The sequence below is a fragment of the Urocitellus parryii genome, chromosome 1, assembly GCF_045843805.1.
Source record: "Urocitellus parryii isolate mUroPar1 chromosome 1, mUroPar1.hap1, whole genome shotgun sequence".
In the NCBI taxonomy this organism is placed as follows: domain Eukaryota; kingdom Metazoa; phylum Chordata; class Mammalia; order Rodentia; family Sciuridae; genus Urocitellus; species Urocitellus parryii.
In genome coordinates this window covers 249,559,610-249,578,186 of record NC_135531.1, presented here as the reverse complement: position 1 = coordinate 249,578,186, position 18,577 = coordinate 249,559,610, and the positions used below count along the sequence as shown (strand labels likewise).

The following is an 18,577-nucleotide window of genomic DNA, read 5'->3' as shown; positions in this document are numbered from 1 at the left end:
CTATATGATAAGATATATTTATAAGATAAAAATATCTTATTATATTTGATAATAAGCATTCAATAATATTGAATACTTTTATGACATATCAAATTAGATGGTAGCTTTAAGAAAATATGAAGTGCCATGAACTGAGGAAGTCATTTTTCAAACAGAAAGCAAAAGTGAAATACCTCATCTGTCGCCAGCAATGTCTCTGTGGAGAAGGAATTTACTTCTTGAAGATGATCTGCAGTCACAATGTCCACTACTCCTGGCAGGCTGAGAGCTTCTGATAGATCAATAGACCTAGATGACAACACACACCACAGGCTCCTCAGAGCAGCCACACACCCCACAGATCCTTGAGAATGTGGTTAATTTGAGAATAAGGTATGAGAGAGGTAAAAATATGTTAAAGGACTACTCCCATAATTCTCTGCTAGACAATTAGAAAGAATTGGGGAGACACAGAAGTTATTACATGGAGGGAAAATTTGTAGTAAATACTAAATTTCAATCCCATTGTGTCTCCAGTTTACATTGGACATCACCAACAAATAGCTTACCCTCTTTATACCATTACTCTCCATTAATGTGACTGATTTAGATAAAAAAGGCAATCATTAATGCCTTTTGAGTAAGACCACTTACACAATCTTAGCATGAGCTCTTGAACTAGTTACAAAAGTCAAAAACAGTTCCCGGTCCACTGCAGGCATGTCATCACAGTAGATGGCTTCCCCTGTGGCATGCTTAATACCAGACAGATGCATGATGGGACGGCCAATTGGGTCTCTTGGAAGCTGCTTTGGGTCTACATTCTGTTTAATAAATAATCAACATATAATTTTTACATTTTTATAGAGAAAACAAGAATAATCATATTATGTACATTTCCTATAAGAGGGTAACAATATGGTTTACACCCAAACCAAAACACTTCAGGGAATGAAAACAGTCACTATTCACAATAACACCAGGAATAACAAGCCTATTACAATAATTAGATAGGAAAACTGGAATATGTAGCCATCATGTGGTTTTTAGAGTTTTCACTTTTTTGAATATAGATGTCAGACATCTCTAATGGAAATTATATTTGCATATGCAAATTAATTTAAATCTTTGTTCCTGATAATATAAAGTTATGTTCTTTTGATAATGTTCATGTATTTCTTTAAATTTTATTATCAAATGTATCTTCCTACTTACATATGAACATGATGCATGTAATATTTTGCAAGAATGTGATGACATGGTGACAATCTTTATAGAAAATATTGAGAGTATGTTTTTAACCAGAAGAGCCCCACCACCACCACCATTTTGAGTGAAGAATTCTAAGAAATAACCAGTAAAACTCTTAATTTAGACAATTTGGATGTACAATGGACTTGAATTTAAGTGATTCATTGGTGTTTGAGTGATTGACTGGTGTTACTCTTTTTTAGAGAGCCATAGAGTAAAATGACTTGCTCCTGGTTCTGTGAGTACCTTGAAGATGTTGCACCAATCAAAACAGAAACTAAGCAACATGACATCTCCCCTGACATTTCAGATACAAGAGCTGTTAGCAGTCCTAGTTGGGCCGGTACTGGGAAGAGAAGTGGAGGTATGAAGAAAAGAGGAGAAGGGGTTACAGGACATGACCTAGGCTGAGCTTAGAGACCAGGGTAAAGGCTGTGGCTGAGGAGCTGTCTGGCAAGCAGTATTGGGCAGCCTCTTCCATAATTCAATGTATTTGGTGCTGAGCTGAGGCCAAGTTCCCCAGAGGCTTCCTTGGGGCACACAGTCAGGTCAGTAGAGTGAGGTGTAGGCAAAGTTAGGGACATCTCCCCTTCCTGTCTCACCCATTGCCCCATTCTGCAGTTCACAGGGTCACCCTGAACTGTGGATCAAGAAGGGATTCTTCATTTGAGATAAACCCATAGCACTGGCCTATATTATACAGCAGGTGGGAAGAGAGAAGTTACAAACAGAACACATACTGGTTGAAAACCTTGACTGGGAGGAAAAAGAAACTCTACAACCTGACCTATTTCCAACTTAGTATAATTTAAGGCATCTGAGGGAAAGAAAACCTAGATGTTTTTGTACTCAATTACCAGAATGTGCAGTTTGAGAAAATCTGTTCAGTACACACTGGCAATGAATGTCTAAGTCCTGTTTCATTTATAGGTACATATTTTCAGGTTTGAAGTGATTCCTGGTTCAATGAAAATGCCCCAGGGCTCTTGTTCTATGGAACCAAGGGAAAGTTGTCTTGTGATCCTATGGATCCAACATGTTTCCTTTTCAGGCAGACACCTGGCTTTCTTGTCTTTTTTGGATGAATTAACTGAAGAAATCCCATGAGTGGAGGAGAGACATGTTTACAATGGAGAACTTTATGTAAAGATAGCTATGAAATATACAATTCCCCCAAAGCCCTCTCCCACCCACAGGATTAGAGAAGAGTGGTCCTCATCTACTGACCACCCACTGGAGGCACTCAAGGAAAGAAAACTTCAGCTTAAGATAGATCAGAAATTCTTCAGGCAGATAACAGGCCCAGAATATCACAAGGGAAAAAGAGAGTGGTATGCATAATTTGGGAACATGTTGTGGATCATCTAGAAAATGAAAATAACCCAATTGTTTTCAAAATGTAAATAAGAAGTGAAATGTCAACCAAATTTGTGCAGAAATTGGAGTGCTTTTTATAACTGACTTGGCATAAGATGTGTAGAGGATGCACTGAATTTATTTCTATTTTATAAAAATGTACTGTTTTACAATAGAATAAAAGCTGATCAATAGCATTTATTGTTTCAATATCTATGTTCACTTTACTTAAATGCAAACTTCAATTTGTAGTGACCATAATATACAGCACCAAAAAGGAAAACTGGCTCAGTGTTTTTGGTTCTTGTTGAGTTCATCCTGATTCATAAGCTAGAAAGCAGAGAATTATTTTAAAAAAAAAGGTAACTTAGGACTGGAACCATGCACTATTTAATCAGTCTATGAATGCAGAGAAATACAGGAAAATGAAAGAAAATTTTACATATGGTGGTTCAGATATGAGCAGGGATTTGAAGAAACCCCAACACACACCAACTCCACTGATAGAGCTCATTGCTCCCTTCCTATGGCCAGAACCTTTCAGTAATTCTCTTCTTCTCCTTTAGGGAACTGAGGTGATGATCAAAAGAAAAAAAAATGTGAATCTTTTATCAGGTATGTTTTTCCAAATGGTACAGATAATAGGAATTGATTCCTCTGTAAAATATCCCCCAAAGTGCTGAGTTATCATACTACATTGGGCTCTCAGCTTGCACAACATTTGAGTGAAAAATTACGTTTTTTAAATCCTAAGAGTTGTTTTTTTTTTCATTCCCAAAAGTAAAATGTTAGGCAATTCATAAGTTTGGACACTAAGAAACACATTCATATGAATCTATAAAGACTCTGGAAACTTTCTATTACTAACACTTTTTTTGTTTTTTTTAAAAAAAGTACCATAGCATTAAAAAAGTCTTTTGAAAATGTTCTGTGTAAAAGCTACCAAAAGATCGAGGGAGAATTCCAAAATATATCTTTATCTTATTGAGTAACCAAGTATGAAATTATTTTAGCTGAGTTTATAATTTTTTCCTATCAGTTGTGATGAATATACTGGAGAAAGGTGGTGCTGCATGCTGTATGCTGTAGTTTAGGTCTGAAATGTCCCCTAAAGTCCTATGTGATAGAGGTGATTGAGAAGCAGGGAAACTTGAAGAGAAGGGGCCGAGTAGGAGGTTTTTGGTCATTGGGGGTACGCCCTTAAAGGGGATGTGGGACACTAGTCTCTTCCAAAACCAACTCTCATCTGTGTAGGAGATATACTGCATCCAAACCTTTATTTTGCAATCTATAATAACAACTTCCTTTAATGTCATCCACTATGTGAAGATTTTCAGTTTTCTTTGGATGGCTTGAATGCCCACTAATTTGTTTCTTGCTGAAATGTATTCCATTGCCATGGCAATCTTAGGGTATTTATAAGTTGAAGATTGTGAATACCATATTTTACAGAACACCAGGGAACATGGCAGTTTTCAGCTTTCAAAATATTCACTTCCAATGCTGTTTGGCATATTTGCATTTTTGAACATATTGAACCTAAAACCTCAAGGGGTATACAGCAACTTCAGTGTTTGTTATGACATACTATAAGTTTTATAACTGAATCTAACAACAGATTCACTGAACTGATGTTTTAAAGACACTCTTCCTGTTTTTAACTTAATACAACTCTCAAAGTCAAATTTCTTCATAATAATTTCAAGGAAAAACACATCAGATTGTATCCAGTTTACCAACAGAATGACTTCTGGTGATATTTTTAGGATGTCATGGCAGAAAATTCCATTTGAAAGATGTGAGCAGCTCTGTTTCCCCATACAGTCAGCCAATACTAAGAAAACTTGAAAATAGTTCTTAGAACTCCTGTGTGATTCAACTCTAAAATGGAACTCACAGAAAAATCACTTGGACAGGTGGAAGGAACTGGGGGAGCAAAGGATCTCCACGTTTGAACAAAACAAATCAGTAGCTCTCATAAAAAGTTGTCATTGAATTTTCACCAGCCTCCAAGGACTGTCTTCTGTTCCTCTGGAATAAAACCAGAGCAGCCCACAGTCCTGATATGGAACGCAGCTTTGATTGAGCTTTGACAACCACAAAGCCAAGGGCAGAAGGCACACAGCAAGCTAGCAGCTCGTTCAAGTCAGCAGCACAGGCCACAGTACAAAACGTGTGGCCCTGAAAATCAAAACACATTATTCTTTAAAATAACCGTTGCTAAATCTGTTTTCAGTAATGATTCTTCCTCATTGGTTTGCAATTCTTTTTCTTTTCATGATACTGGGAATTGAACCCAGAGCCCAACACATGCTAGGCAAGCACCCTACCACTGAGCTACAGCTCTGGCCCAGTTCTGGGCTTTTAATTAGTACTCCAGGAGGCTGGGAGTTCACCAGAAGGGGCACTTGGGCTTATGAAGCTTGAGAGTCACTGACAGACTCTGGGAACCTCCCAGAGTGCTGTAGCACAGACTCTGAATTTAAAAAGAAAACATAAAAGGCCACTAACCTGGTACTGTAACGTACTCCAGTGATGTCTGGAATGAAGATCTTCTAAAGCACTCTCATAGTTGTTTGCTAAGCTAGGATAGTGACCTGGGTCCTGAAAAGGAGAACCATGAGAGATATTTAAATGCTCTCGAATGTTCCAAATTGATTTTAGAAGGGAGGCTAGAGTTATTCTTAGCAAGTATCTACTTAGGATTGAACCCAGAGGCACTCAACCACTGAGCCACATCCCCCACCCTTTTTTATATTTTATTTAGAGACAGGGTCTTTCTGAGTTGCTTAGGGTCTCACTAAGTTGCTGAGGCTGGCTTTAAACTCATGATCCTCCTGTCTCAGTCTCTAGAACCTCTTCAATTACAGGCATGTACCACTACCCCCAGCCTTAGCAAGTATTTCTACTCTGAAGTCTAACATTTATTAAGTACTGAACCCTGGAAGTACAAGCAACTCCCTGACTTCAAGGACATGTACCCTAGAAAGTACATATGCATCCACCTAGTAGAAAGAGCCCAGTAAATATAGTAGGTCACTGGCTTCCACCATCTCTACATTTCTTGTTCTCTACACGCTTTCCTAAATTATTTGAGGACTTACACACCAATATGATAGGAATCTAAATAAAATAAAATAAAATAAAAAAGAATACTTAAGCCAGGAAAAAGTCAGAGCCAAAGCACACAATTGCAAAGATCATGAAACCTTGCCATGTGGGCAGAAAAGGGGTACAGAGGCAGAACCTGGCCACCACTCCACAGGAGGAAGAACACCCCTAGGAACAGAAGGAAATGGGGCATTTGGGTTTTTACACAGACTTTAAGCAACACACCTGGTCATTTTTTAAAACTTAAATAATTTCAATAGAAAATAAAGTTAATGAAGGCTATTATTTTTAAAGAAAGGAAGTTTGATGGAAGGTATAAAACTACAACAAGGCAGAAGTTTTAAATTTTCTCACTGATTCACCAAGAAATTGTATTCATTTGCTCTTAATTAAGGGAGTCTACAATTGGCTATATTTTCCCCCATTTTTGATGATCTAGTGCGAAATCTCATTTATATATGACTTCAGACTTCCATTCTTAAAATTCTGATACAAACTTTCTGGTTCTTAGTTGTTCCCATTCATAATAAGAAGGTACTTTCAAAAGCAATGATAAAAGAGGACTTTGTGTCTGTTATTTAAGGTGAATATACTTTCCATACCACAAGAAGAGTCATGGCTTCCAGTCTCATCTCTAAGGCTGGCTGTAGCAGAGGGTTAAGGGAGGCCAATAAAGTTCAACTTTCCTTGGGTCCTAATGAATTTATTCAGAGAATTTATTTTCAGTTGTGTCCTCCCTAGCCAGCAATCTTGCAACTAACTGTCACAAGGAAGAGCAGGCAAGAGAATGCTAGGATTATCACCACTATCATCAGGACCACCACTAAGTGGTTCATCTGAAGCACCAAGGATCATATAAGCCATTTTTCTATGATGACCCATTTCACAATAATCTTGGACAGTGGCTGCCACCATCACCATATGGGTGAGAAAAATAGAGCTGAGCCCAGAAAAGAAAACCAAACATGGGTGAGCTTCAATAAGTGGAAGAAAACGTATTCAAATCATTAGCCCAGTTTTCTAAACATTATCTAGAAAAACAACAGGTCAGAGACAAAATAACTAAGTGGTGTTAAATAGAATCCTGCACAACACTGTGCTCCACCTGCAGTTCTTCCCCAAACTCACACCCATCCACAGACAGCCCGATGGAAACCCAGTAAGTCCTGGCATTTCTGATTTGGGTCTTCTTTCTATTCTACTCAACAGAGCATTTGGGTGCCCCTCAAAGCCCCCAGTCTTGGGAAAGCTAATACATGACCAGTTCCACTTACCATCCTCTTCAAAATCTGTAAAACTTCCAGGTAGAACTTGAAGAGGAAGCTGATGATGAGGGTCCTTTTGAACTCCACCTTCCCACCTGGAGCTGAGCCGGGAAGGGACACTTCCTCCAAAATGAGCCTGCAAGCTGCATCCAGCATCTCTTCACTCCATGGCCTGGGAGAAGCAAGTTCTGCTTTAAGCACTGTATACACATTCTTTTGTTTAATCATCTCAACTTCCCTATGAAGTGGGTATGATTATCTCTCTTTGACAGATAAGGAAACTGAGGTACCATAAAGTTAAGTAAGATGACTGAGCCGAGCGTGGTGGCGCACGCCTGTAATCCCAGCAGCTTGGGAAATGGAGGCAGGAGGATCGCGAGTTCAAAGCCAGCCTCAGTAAAAGTGAGATGCTTAGCAACTCAGTGAGATCCTATCTCTAAATAAAATACAAATAATAGGCTAGGGATGTGTCTCAATGGTCGAGTGCCCCTGAGTTCAATCCCCAATACCCACCCCTCAAAAAATGATGACTGAGATCATGTAGTAGTGCAGGACTGAGCTGAGAGTTGGATCAGGCAGTCTGGCCCACCAATAGTTTAAAGCTCATGTTTTAACCACTATTCTCTATTAAATGCTAGTAAATGCTAGTAAGTGCTCAAGAAATATTAGCTATTAATGTTTTTTTAAGAGAGACAGAGAAAGAGAGAGATATTTTTTAATATTTATTTTTTAGTTTTCAGCAGACACAACATCTTTGTTTTGTATGTGGTGCTGAGGATCAAACCCAGGCCGCACGCATGCCAGGCGAGCGCACTACCACTTGAGCCACATCCCCAGCCCCTAGCTATTAATGTTACCTATAAATATAAGAAGTCAGGTAAGCAAATACATTTAGGAATTAATTTTAGAACAAACTCACATAATCTATTTCTCATCGTGGTAAATGATCCCCTACAATAAAGAATGTACATGTACTATAAGAATATTGGCATTCTCTCTCCCTTCATCCTTCCCTCTCTCCCTCCCTCTCCATCATGACTCTCTCTCCATCATGCCTACTTGAGAATTCACTAAAACAAGACATGGAAATAATCATGAAGTATTACTGGGATTCCCTGCCATAAAATAGAAAGGTACTAAGCATTTTTCTTCTCACAATTACTTCTCCCCATAGATTGGGCTGCTCTGTTACTTGGGGGTCTAAGGACATGATGCCTTACCTGCCGATGAGTTTCTGGCAGGAATTCTTGGCACTGATGATGGTTGGACCAACACCCCCATACAGGATGGATAGCTCTCTGATAATGCCATCCCCTTCTCCAAAAAGGACCCTCATTCCTGAATTGACTATTGCCAGTGCATTCTGCTGCCGCTGGGCCTGTCGGAAGGCTGACACAAATTCCCACTGAAAGAAAAGTTAAATGGCACATGTAGAAACATACTGAAAACGATCTGTACCAGGAGGAAGTATGTGTATGTTGCCTTATCTGATCCTTGTCACATCCTCTTTTATGGGCAGAATTATGTCCACCCCAAATTCACATGTTGAAGTGTCCTTTGAGAAGAGGAATTTTGCACATACGAATGAAAGAGGGAAGACCTTGCAAAAACAGAAAGAGAAGAAAGCAATTTAAAGCCCAGGTCTGAGGTCTTAGAAGAAATGAACCTTGCTGATGCCTTGATAGAAGACTCCTAGCCTCTGACATTTGTAGAAAATAAATCTACGTTGTAACATATGCTCAGTGTGTGGTTCTTTGTTATCACAGCCCAGCAAACTAATATATCCTCTGAGGCAGGTGTAATCTATCCCATTTTGCAGATGAGGAATCTAAAGGCTCAAGGCGATTCAGTGATTAGTTCGGGTCTTGAAGCCAGGTCTGAAATCTGAGTCCATCTGTCTCCAAAGCCCTTGTTTTTTCTAAATTCTACTGCAAATATATCTTTTAGCCTCTTTCAAACCCCAACACACAGGCAGAGGTATATTCTTTGTTTTTCATTTAGGGAAAAAGTCTTATGGGACAAAAAAAAAAAATTTTTTTTTAAATGTTAGGAGCAAAAGGAACTGTTCACAGGTCCTGTAAGATAAAGACCTCAGGCCACTTTCTGAAGTTGATTTTTATCTTCCCTATCAACACTCAATGTTTTTTTCTTGGCCCACCCTATGCTGGAATAAACCACTGTGGGCTCACAGGCAACACTAAGGCAAGAAGGACCTTCTCACCTTGCTGGAGTAAGGGATGTTCACTGAGATCAAGATTTCTTGAGGCTTAAGATCTGCACTGGGGTCCTTGCTGAGAAACTTCTCATTTAAAGGGATCTGTCGTTTTCCTTCTGTGGAAAGAAATGACACTTGCCCTGAAATCTCCAGCCTATTGAATAAAATCACAGAACTTGGGAAATAATTCTACCATATACCTGGGGAAACTGACCGTTCCTATGCTCCCAAATCTCTTACCCTCTGTGGGCATCTTGCAGCCCTCTTTCCAGCCTATTCCCACCGTTTTCGCCTTCTCTGCTTGCTTCCAGGTAGAAATACCTGGTAAAGAGCAGCTCAGAATTTAGAGTAGGTCAGGACCTTAGTAGTCCTCTTCCTGCATGGCATGATTCAGCTTGAGCTTCACCAATAGGGAGTAGATATTAATATTCCTTTTGATATTTTGATCAAGTCATTCAATAAACAGTTAAAGTTTATAACTAGCAACCCTAGTAGGTTCAGTGGTGGATTTTAAAATTCCCTTTAATTAGTTTATATACCAGTGAGGTGTTGTCTTAGTTGTTTGTACCTTTTCCCAGCACTTATAAAAATTCTGTTCTTTAATCAAAATATTGGGAGATGGAACAGTTTAAAGCCACATTAAAACATGACCTGGGGATAAAAACTAAGGAACTTTTGATGGATGTAGTCCCATGACAAAACCTGCTTCTTATGGTATGACTTTTTAAAGTGATATTACCTAAATTGAAAACTCTGAATTCAAACCTTCTTAAGATAATTTAATAGGTTAGAGGATATGAGGAGTAAGTATTTCACAATGCAGGTAATAGAAAGTTCATAATTTTAAGAGAAAATACCTCTAGATTTATAAAGGATCAATTAGAACTTTTTAATAATTGTTGCTCAAATTGGAATAAGAGAAATAAACTTCACAAGTGAAGCACAATATCATGTATATCCACAAGACTGTGATCCTAATTAGAATAAGGTGTATGCCATGTTTGTATAAATATGTCAAAATAGACTCTACTGTCGTGCATAACTAAAAAGAACAAATAAAAAAAGAAAAATAAAACTCCTGGACTTAGTTTCAAAAATCAAATAAATAAATACATAATGAGGCCCAGCCATTGGTTGGCTAGAAAAGACCTGTAGGCATCTATCAAGAACAAATTAAGTAGGAGCCCAAAACATGATGTGAATGCAGCACACTCCTGCACCCTTGAGGGATCTCTCCAATAATAGGGTCCAAGATTTCTCAATGGTTTATAGTTCTTTCCAATAATCAAATCACATTTGGACATTAACCAACACAAGCATGTTCACTATAGGGTGGTCAGTATGTGAAAATATCTATCACAGGATCTCAAAAAGAAGCAGATGAGGTTGGGAGTGTGCGATTAAGACAAGACTGACCATCTTTCCAGCCTCCAGAAAGACAGACAGAAGTATTAACATTATAAGAAAGAGTCATTTCCAGAATTGGACTTTCCGCCTCCCCAGAGAGAAAGAGGGGTCAGAGGAGCAGATTTAACAATCTCCAACTAGGAGCTGTCACTCACCTTTGGACAGCAGGTTAAGGGTACAGTTACCCACAGCCAGGAGGGGATTCAGATCTGAATCTAGATGCCTGCTCACAATGTGGCCCCCTAAAGACTTTTAAAAATAATAAGTTATTTTTACTTTAGTTTTATAATTATAAACACATGAGCACTAAAATAAGGATTAAACAAACTTTGGAGAACTATTCTTTTTGTTTGTTCTTAAAGAACAAAAATGTTTCCTGAGGGAATAGTCATCCACCAGAGTTTATTGCCATCAAATACATACAGCCATGTTCCTGATCTGGGACCCAGCCAGGGTTCTCAGATGCTTCAAGAGAGCATGGTACGTCTTAATGTTCTCTTCTGGGAGCTTCTGGACCATATCAGCCAGGATGTCCTTCACCTGAGCCAGGCTGAGGCCAGCACCCAGGGTCAGTCCTAAAATAAGGTCATGCATAAATAATGCCATGTGATCACTTCTTACTTGAAAATGTCCACTGGACCAAAGCTTCAGACAAGGAATCTTTATAGTAGATACATGTTGTCCTACTTATATGTGGTGGTGGTGGTAGAGGTGGTGGTGATGGTGGGAGTGGTGGGGCGATGATGGTGATGATGGCAGTAGAGGTAGTGGTGATGATGGATGGGGGTGATGATGGTAGAGGCAGTGATGGCAATGGAGGTGGTGGTGGTGATGATGGTGATGACAGTGGTAGAGGTAGAGATGGTGGGAAGGTCATGGTGGTTGTAGAGGTGGTGGGGTGATGGAGGTGGTAGTGGTGATAGAATTGACTGTGGAGATGATGAAGGCTAAATTCTTTGAACATCCACTATATCAAGCACTACTCATTCTATCATGCTTAATCTCCACAAATCTGAACAAATTTATGATATATTAATTGCCATGGTAAACAATTAGATTCCAGAGACTATATTTCAAACCCACACTCATGTTGCTTCTCATCATTGCCATTAAATCAACTTCCTTTCAGGAATGGAAAGGACAGTGCATAAGCTGCTTAATACATAAACTTGCTTTGCCTGCTTCTGGAGAGCAGAGGTTGCATCCTTTTCACCTTTCTCTTCTGTTCAGTACTTAGCCCAGAACCCTCATTGAGTAATTCTTACCTTCTCTGGTGTTGCAGACAAGGAAAGTTCTTCAGTAAAAACATCTGACTATTCAGACAATTAATATCTGGTATAACTTTAGAGAATTCTTCCTAAGCCCCTCTCTGAATGTTATCATTCTTAGAAGAGAATTCCTATTATAATTAGGAAAAATTCTGTCTGCTTGTTTGCGATAACAACTAAGTTGATTAATGTGTCTTAACTAAGAGAGCAAAGGCCTTAAGAACTTACCATTGCATGAATGATTCACAATATTTAGTTCTTTAATTCTATCAGGAGAAATTATAACTGGGTGGAAGACACCTTTAAATTTCATTTCAGGCCCTAAAGAATTAGGGGGAAAAAAACAAGAAGATTAGAATAAATGGGGGCTAACTGTCCTTTTAATTTTGAAATTACAATCAAAATGATGATTTTAAACATTTTAAAGTTTTATATCTACTGGTCTAGTTATTGTCAACCCAGACCCAGAGAAAATGGCTGGGTACATTTTCATTAAAATTGGAGGACTCTTTGGAATTATCAACCCTAAAACTTGGGCCTTATGGCATGCTCAGAATTCTCGTTGGAAAGACTCTGGGGTGGGGGTGAGGGCATGTTCTTAATGAATGGGGCAAACTGAACCTACATTTGCTACCACAGAAGCCCCTGAAACTGCAGCATCAGTAAAACATATTATCTTCATTGAGACACCACCCAGAGAAGGAACAGAGAGAGAAGCTTCAAGATGAGGCTCAGATTAATTCCCAATGAATAGCAAGACAACCATCCTCAGCCCCTCTGCTGTTGGCTTGCTACAGAATAGCTTGTGAGGCACAACTCTGGGCACTGAAGGACACAAGGGATTTACTTCTGCCATTATAAAAAGTCTCTTGAGGGGCTGGGGGTGTGGCTCAGTGGTAGAGCGCTTGGCTAGCATGTGTGAGGCACTGGGTTCAATTCTCATCACCGCATCTAAATAAATAAAGATCCATTGACACCTAAAAAATATTTTTTAAAAAGTCTCTTAAGCAATGATGAGGAAGTTGAGTCCAAAGGATTAAAAATGCTATTCCAGATTATTATATTTGAAAACACACATATATGAGGCTGTTTTCCTTCTAAGTCCTTTCCCTTGATTTCCCCATAAGAAGTCCCTGGGTGTCTACATACCCACAGAGGTGTTCCCCATGACAATAGGGGCCTGGGGATACTTGAATTTAGCTTCCAGAAGTTCCTTCAGGGTCACCGGGGAAATCCATGTCATTCTATCACCATGAAAAACCCTGGTTTTGGGGGGTTGTTTCTCAGCCATTGTCTATTGAAAAAGCAATGGGGATTCAAGATACATATGACAATATTTCCACCCATTTTTGCTTTATCATTGTAGAAACAAAGAAAAGAAATACAGATTTTCTGAAAAACAAAATAAATGACCTAAAAAGTGGAGCTTTACAAGGAATCAGAGTTCGAGATAAAAATATGACAGTATTTTTCTCCTTCTAGAGTCTCTCCATGTAAATCCCTTTGGTGCTCTTATATCTCAAAGAAATTCATTTTAATGTTAAACATGCTGAATTTTGTCAAATCATCCTATGGAAGAATGAACTACAGCAAAACTGGAAGCAGAAAACGTGTCTACATTTATAGGCATTGTGACTGCATGGCTTTTTACAGACACCACCAGTTCCTTCTTTCAGTCAAATGACCCCTCCTGGTGACTCCACCCTCATTCCCCCACCTCTTCCTTGGTCCACACTTTTTAGACCTTGAGATAAGGATGACAAAAAGGTGTTACCTATTTGCTAGTCAGCTTCTGAAAGAATCCAGAATTCCTCTATAAATGAACCCTCTAGACCCAACATTGCCTATCTTACCATTAGCTCTGGAGGAAATATCAGCTCCTGGGTTGGATCCAATGGCAGAAATTCCTCTTCTGAGAAGAGTTTTGAATTTGTCTTAAAGAGAAAAAGTACAGGAGGTTACAGTAGTTCCCACTTTTCTAGAGGGATATGTCCCAAGACCCCCAATGGCTTCTGGAAACTGTGGATCATATTGAACCTTATATATGCTGTCTTACTCTATTCATTCTTACTATAAATCTTAGCAATCGCAGCATACAACTTTCTTTCCTTATTTTGTTGATAACTTTCACCTTTTCACTTAAAGGAAGTACTTTATAGTTACCATTTGGTGTATCTAAATTACCAGCATCACTATTCTTGTGCTTTGGAGCCCTTATTAAATAAAAGAAAGGTTACTTGAACACAAGCCGTGCAATACTTTGACAGATGACTTGATAACTAAGATGACTACCAAATAAATGACAAATAGGTGGGTAGCATATATAAAGTGGAATACATTGGACAAAGGGAAGATTCATATTCTGGATAAAATAAAGGAGGACAGTATGAGATTTCATCACACTACTCAGAATGGCATGTAGTTTGAAACTGCAGGATAACTGACATACCTATCACCTCAGATATTTATCACTTATTTGTGTTGAGAACATTCAAAATCCTCCCTACTGGTTATTTTGAAATAGTCAATTAATTGCTGTCAACCATAATTATCTCACTGACCATTGAACAATTAGAACATATTCCTCCTATCTAACTGTACCCCTGTACCTGCTTCCGGTCTTCTATCTGCCTGCTCCTTCCTGGGCTGATTTTTTAAAAAATAGAAATGAAGTGAGAATGAGAAGGAACATGTTAACACAGCTTGGGGAGGAAGGTATTCTTTCTAAGAGCAAGTCAGTCATTGCACATGTCCTGAGAAAACTTTAAAACAACTTTACATTTCACTCACTTTATTTCCTTCCTCAAGTTCTGGTAATCCGTTGATTCCTTGATCCAAACAGCAAGTTCCATTTTCTTTACCTTGACAATAGCCAAAAGTCTAATGAGGAAAAAAAAATCAGTAGGAATTTAATGCTGATCCTACTAAATATTACATAAAGTGGGTAACGACCAGATAAACCTCATAATATAGAATCATTATGATTAGGTGTCATAAAGGAGAATTGTTTGTACTTAAACACATCCAAACTAACTCTAATGAAAAACCTGAGCTTATAAGGAATTTGGAATAGCAGTGTACATTAAACAAGTTAAACTATGTGAAGCTCTTATAACAAAGCCTGGCACACCGCAATTACTATTATTAATGATTAATGATTAAAGTTAATAATATTAAATATTTCAAACATTTAACAATAAATATGCACAACTATTGGCATATAAACACTCTGTTCTTATCTATGACATCATTCTTTCACAGGTTAACTTCCAAAAGGCTGCCTTTTGTCTTCCATTCCAAGGTTGTTTGTTCATTTACTCATTTAAATAAATATTGATTAACCACTCAATTAGAACATGGTGACCAGCCATGGAGATATACAGCCTCTGCTGCAAGTAGCACACAGTCTAGTGAAGAGATGGAACAGCATATGGGCAATAGTGCCACACTATCACCAATGCTATGCAGGGCATGCCCATTTACATCCCAGGTGCAAAGGAGCTAGAGGAGCTCCTGGGAAGGTACCTGACCCAAACAGATCAGGAATGGCCTCTTGCAAGCAATAACTGCCACCAATGTCAAAATGCTTAGGTGCTCACGATGAAACTACTAAGGCAAGCTCAATGAATGAGGGTAACCCTCCTGCCCAAGGCTAAAGAGCAAATAACAATTATAGACCTCGAGATAGGAAGTAGCCCTGTATTACAATGGCTATTCCTCTAATCACACCTGATGAACCCTACCACTTTGCTTCATTGGGGAAAAACATACTCATTCACAAGTTCTTTTCTACTTACTTTACAGAAAGTCTTGCATGTGTCAATTATGGGCCTGTATCCAGTGCAGCGGCACAGGTTACCTGAAAGAGGAAACCCCAGCTCTGTTAATTGAGTAACCTAGACAAAAGCACAAGCTGCCAAACACACAATAAAAAGAAGGACCTCATCCCAGAAGGAAGTTCTGTTGGACATTTCAGTCCACCTAATCTGCACAAATTATTACATCAGCAATTTGGGATATTTAATTGAGAATCCTAAGGTACATTTTAACAGCTCAGCTACCTAAGTTTCCTCCTGCTGCTTATTTGTTCATTTTTCATTCATGCACTCAGTCATTCAATAACAAGGATACTTAACAAAAGACCTGTCCTCTTAGCAAATGTTTAGGTATATAATACAGTGGTGATAACTATGGGCACCATGCTGTACATTATCTCTCTAAGACTTATTCATCTTGCATAACAAACTTTGACAATCACTCATTTTCCCTTTCCCCAGGTCCTGCTAGTCACCATTCTATTTTCTGCTTTGCTGAATTTGACTATTTTAGGTTCTTCATATAAGAGGGATCATGAAATATTTGCTCTTCTGTGTCTGGCTTATTCCATTCAGTTAGCATAATGTTTTCTAGGTTCGTCCATGTTTTTGCAAATAGCAAGATTTTATTCTTTTGTTGGTGGTGATAACTGGGGATTGAACTCAGGGGTATGCAACTACTGGGCCACATCCCCAGCCCTATTTTGTATTTTATTTAGATACAGGATCTCACTGAATTGCTTAGAGCCTCGCTTTTGCTGAGGTTGGCTTTGAACTTGTAAACCCCTATCTCAGCCTCCAGAGCCACTGGGATTATAGGCATGCACCACCACACCCAGCTTTTATTCTCCTTTTTTAAAAGAAGAAAATCCCTTATTATTAATACTTACTATGGCAATTATCAATTTATTGCAAGAGAGGAGAAGAGAGAGATAAAAAGTATGTGTTAAGCTTCAGTTGGTAGAAAGATGGATAATATTATATAGAAGCAAAGGTAGTTATTAAACTTTGGAAGCAATTGGGCCCATAATTCATTTATAGTAAATCACTACCAGGTCAGTGTTTCTCTCACAGTGGTCTCGTAGGCTTCTGCCACCCCCATCTGACATATAATTTTAAAAAAAAACAAGACCTTAGAGCCAAATTCTATGGTTGTGGGTTCCAAAATTTTTCATTATTTATAAATTTCCCATATATGTCTTTACCCTAAAATTTGAGAACCCTTATCAACTGTTTACATTTAAAAACAGCCATGAAATCAAAGGCAGGATGAGACTAAAGGAAATTAGACAGAATAAAGTCCATATACTGTCTCTTCTGCTTCTGTTTGCCCTAGTTTTCCCTGGAACATTCTGCAGAGGAAGTGTAGACATGAGCTTCAGTCTCATGCTCGGTGAGCAGAGAAACAAGGTCTTCAGGAGGTCAAAAACAAAGACAAATTGAGCCATGGAGAGTATCAACAGACGTAGGATTTGAGAGGCTGTGTTTTTGTTTTTGCTTTCATTTTTTTGTTTTTTGGTACTGGGGATCAAACCTAAGGACACTTAACCCCCGAGCCATATCCTCAGCCATTTTTATTTTTTATTTTGAGACAGGTCTTACTAAGTTGCTTAGGGCCTTGCTAAGTTGCTGAGGCTACCCTCAAACTTGTAATCCCCCACCCTCAGCCTCCTGAGTCACTGGAATTATAGGTGTGAGCCAGAGCCTAGCTCTTATTTTTTTTTTTAATTTTTGTAGAATCTTGTTGATGAAGACCACCCCCCGCATGCACACATATACACTGAGATCTTGAACTTGATAAAATCTTTCCAGAGCGGCCTCAGACAGTTCTTTGAAATAAGAAATCATCAGAAGATCTTTTCATGCAATGTTCATCAATGGTCTTCTGATTTGTGAGATGTTGCTGAGATCACCTACCCTGAGCAGTAAGAGAGCAACTTGTAGAGGTAATTGGTTTCTTTCCAAGGGTAAATGAATAACCTGGCTTTTTAATGATTATAAAAATAGGCAAACAACTGATAAAAAGAAGAAAATCTTAAAGACAGAAGACTGAGAAATACATTGGCCAAATGCGATGTGCGACCTAATTGAAACTTGATTTCAACAAACCTACTCTTCTACACCTAGGTGGCATACTTTAAATGACTGTCTCCAAACTTGAGCTTCTCCATCTATGAAATGGGGATACTAACAGTACCTGTCTTATAAAATTATTGTAAGATAATCTTAAAACAGCATTTGTGTGGCACATGGTAGGGTGTCCAATATCAGCTGTTGTCATCATCATTACAATAACACGCACACACACACACAACCTACCACCAAGGGCTTCCATTAACTGATCAAGAGTGGGCTCTGGATGGTTCCTGAGCAGCGCGTAGATGGACATCACCATCCCAGGGGTGCAGAATCCACACTGGGTGCCGTGGCACTTGGCAATCCTCTCCTGGAAGGACAGAACATTCACAAATGCAGATCTTGAGCTCCATTCCAGACCTACTGAACCAGACCCTCCATTTTAGAAGATCTCCAGATACTTCTGGGCATATTAAATTTGGAGAAGAGGCCCCTGAAAGCCCTTCTTATCCCAGAGGGCCTAGCATCTTTGGCCTGGGTTGTCAAGATCCCTGCTTCTCATCAGCTTTTAAGCTTCACTGACAGCAGAGGTTCTCAGCCTTTGGAATCACCAGGAGGGCTCAACACTTCCAAGGACCCAGCTGTACCCCAGACCCATTAACTTAGAGACTGTGCAAGTGAGGTACAGGAATAATATCTTTTAAAGATTCCTAGGTGGTTTCAAGGTACAGTTGCAGTTGTGGGTCAATTATATCAAGGAAATCCTTCAGAGAAATGAGTCAAATTACACTCAAATTGAGAAATTAACGAAGAAAATTTTTCTGAGTATTTCTT

At 38.9% G+C, this 18,577-nt stretch overlaps 1 protein-coding gene across 1 annotated transcript in view; it reads right to left on the bottom strand.

Annotated features, from left to right (window-relative positions):
- Window positions 1-18,577, bottom strand: part of Aox1 (aldehyde oxidase 1) — a 69,705-nt gene that overhangs the window by 36,786 nt on the left and 14,342 nt on the right. The window contains exons 5-18 of the mRNA XM_026399333.2: window positions 17,987-18,113; window positions 15,650-15,711; window positions 14,643-14,732; window positions 13,706-13,786; window positions 13,002-13,146; window positions 12,081-12,173; window positions 11,008-11,159; window positions 10,740-10,833; window positions 9,184-9,293; window positions 8,183-8,367; window positions 6,972-7,134; window positions 5,098-5,190; window positions 634-803; window positions 174-288 (exon numbers count right to left, since the gene is read on the bottom strand). Coding sequence (XP_026255118.2) covers window positions 174-288; window positions 634-803; window positions 5,098-5,190; window positions 6,972-7,134; window positions 8,183-8,367; window positions 9,184-9,293; window positions 10,740-10,833; window positions 11,008-11,159; window positions 12,081-12,173; window positions 13,002-13,146; window positions 13,706-13,786; window positions 14,643-14,732; window positions 15,650-15,711; window positions 17,987-18,113 — 1,680 coding nt within the window. The remainder of the gene's footprint in view (window positions 1-173; window positions 289-633; window positions 804-5,097; window positions 5,191-6,971; window positions 7,135-8,182; window positions 8,368-9,183; window positions 9,294-10,739; window positions 10,834-11,007; window positions 11,160-12,080; window positions 12,174-13,001; window positions 13,147-13,705; window positions 13,787-14,642; window positions 14,733-15,649; window positions 15,712-17,986; window positions 18,114-18,577) is intronic.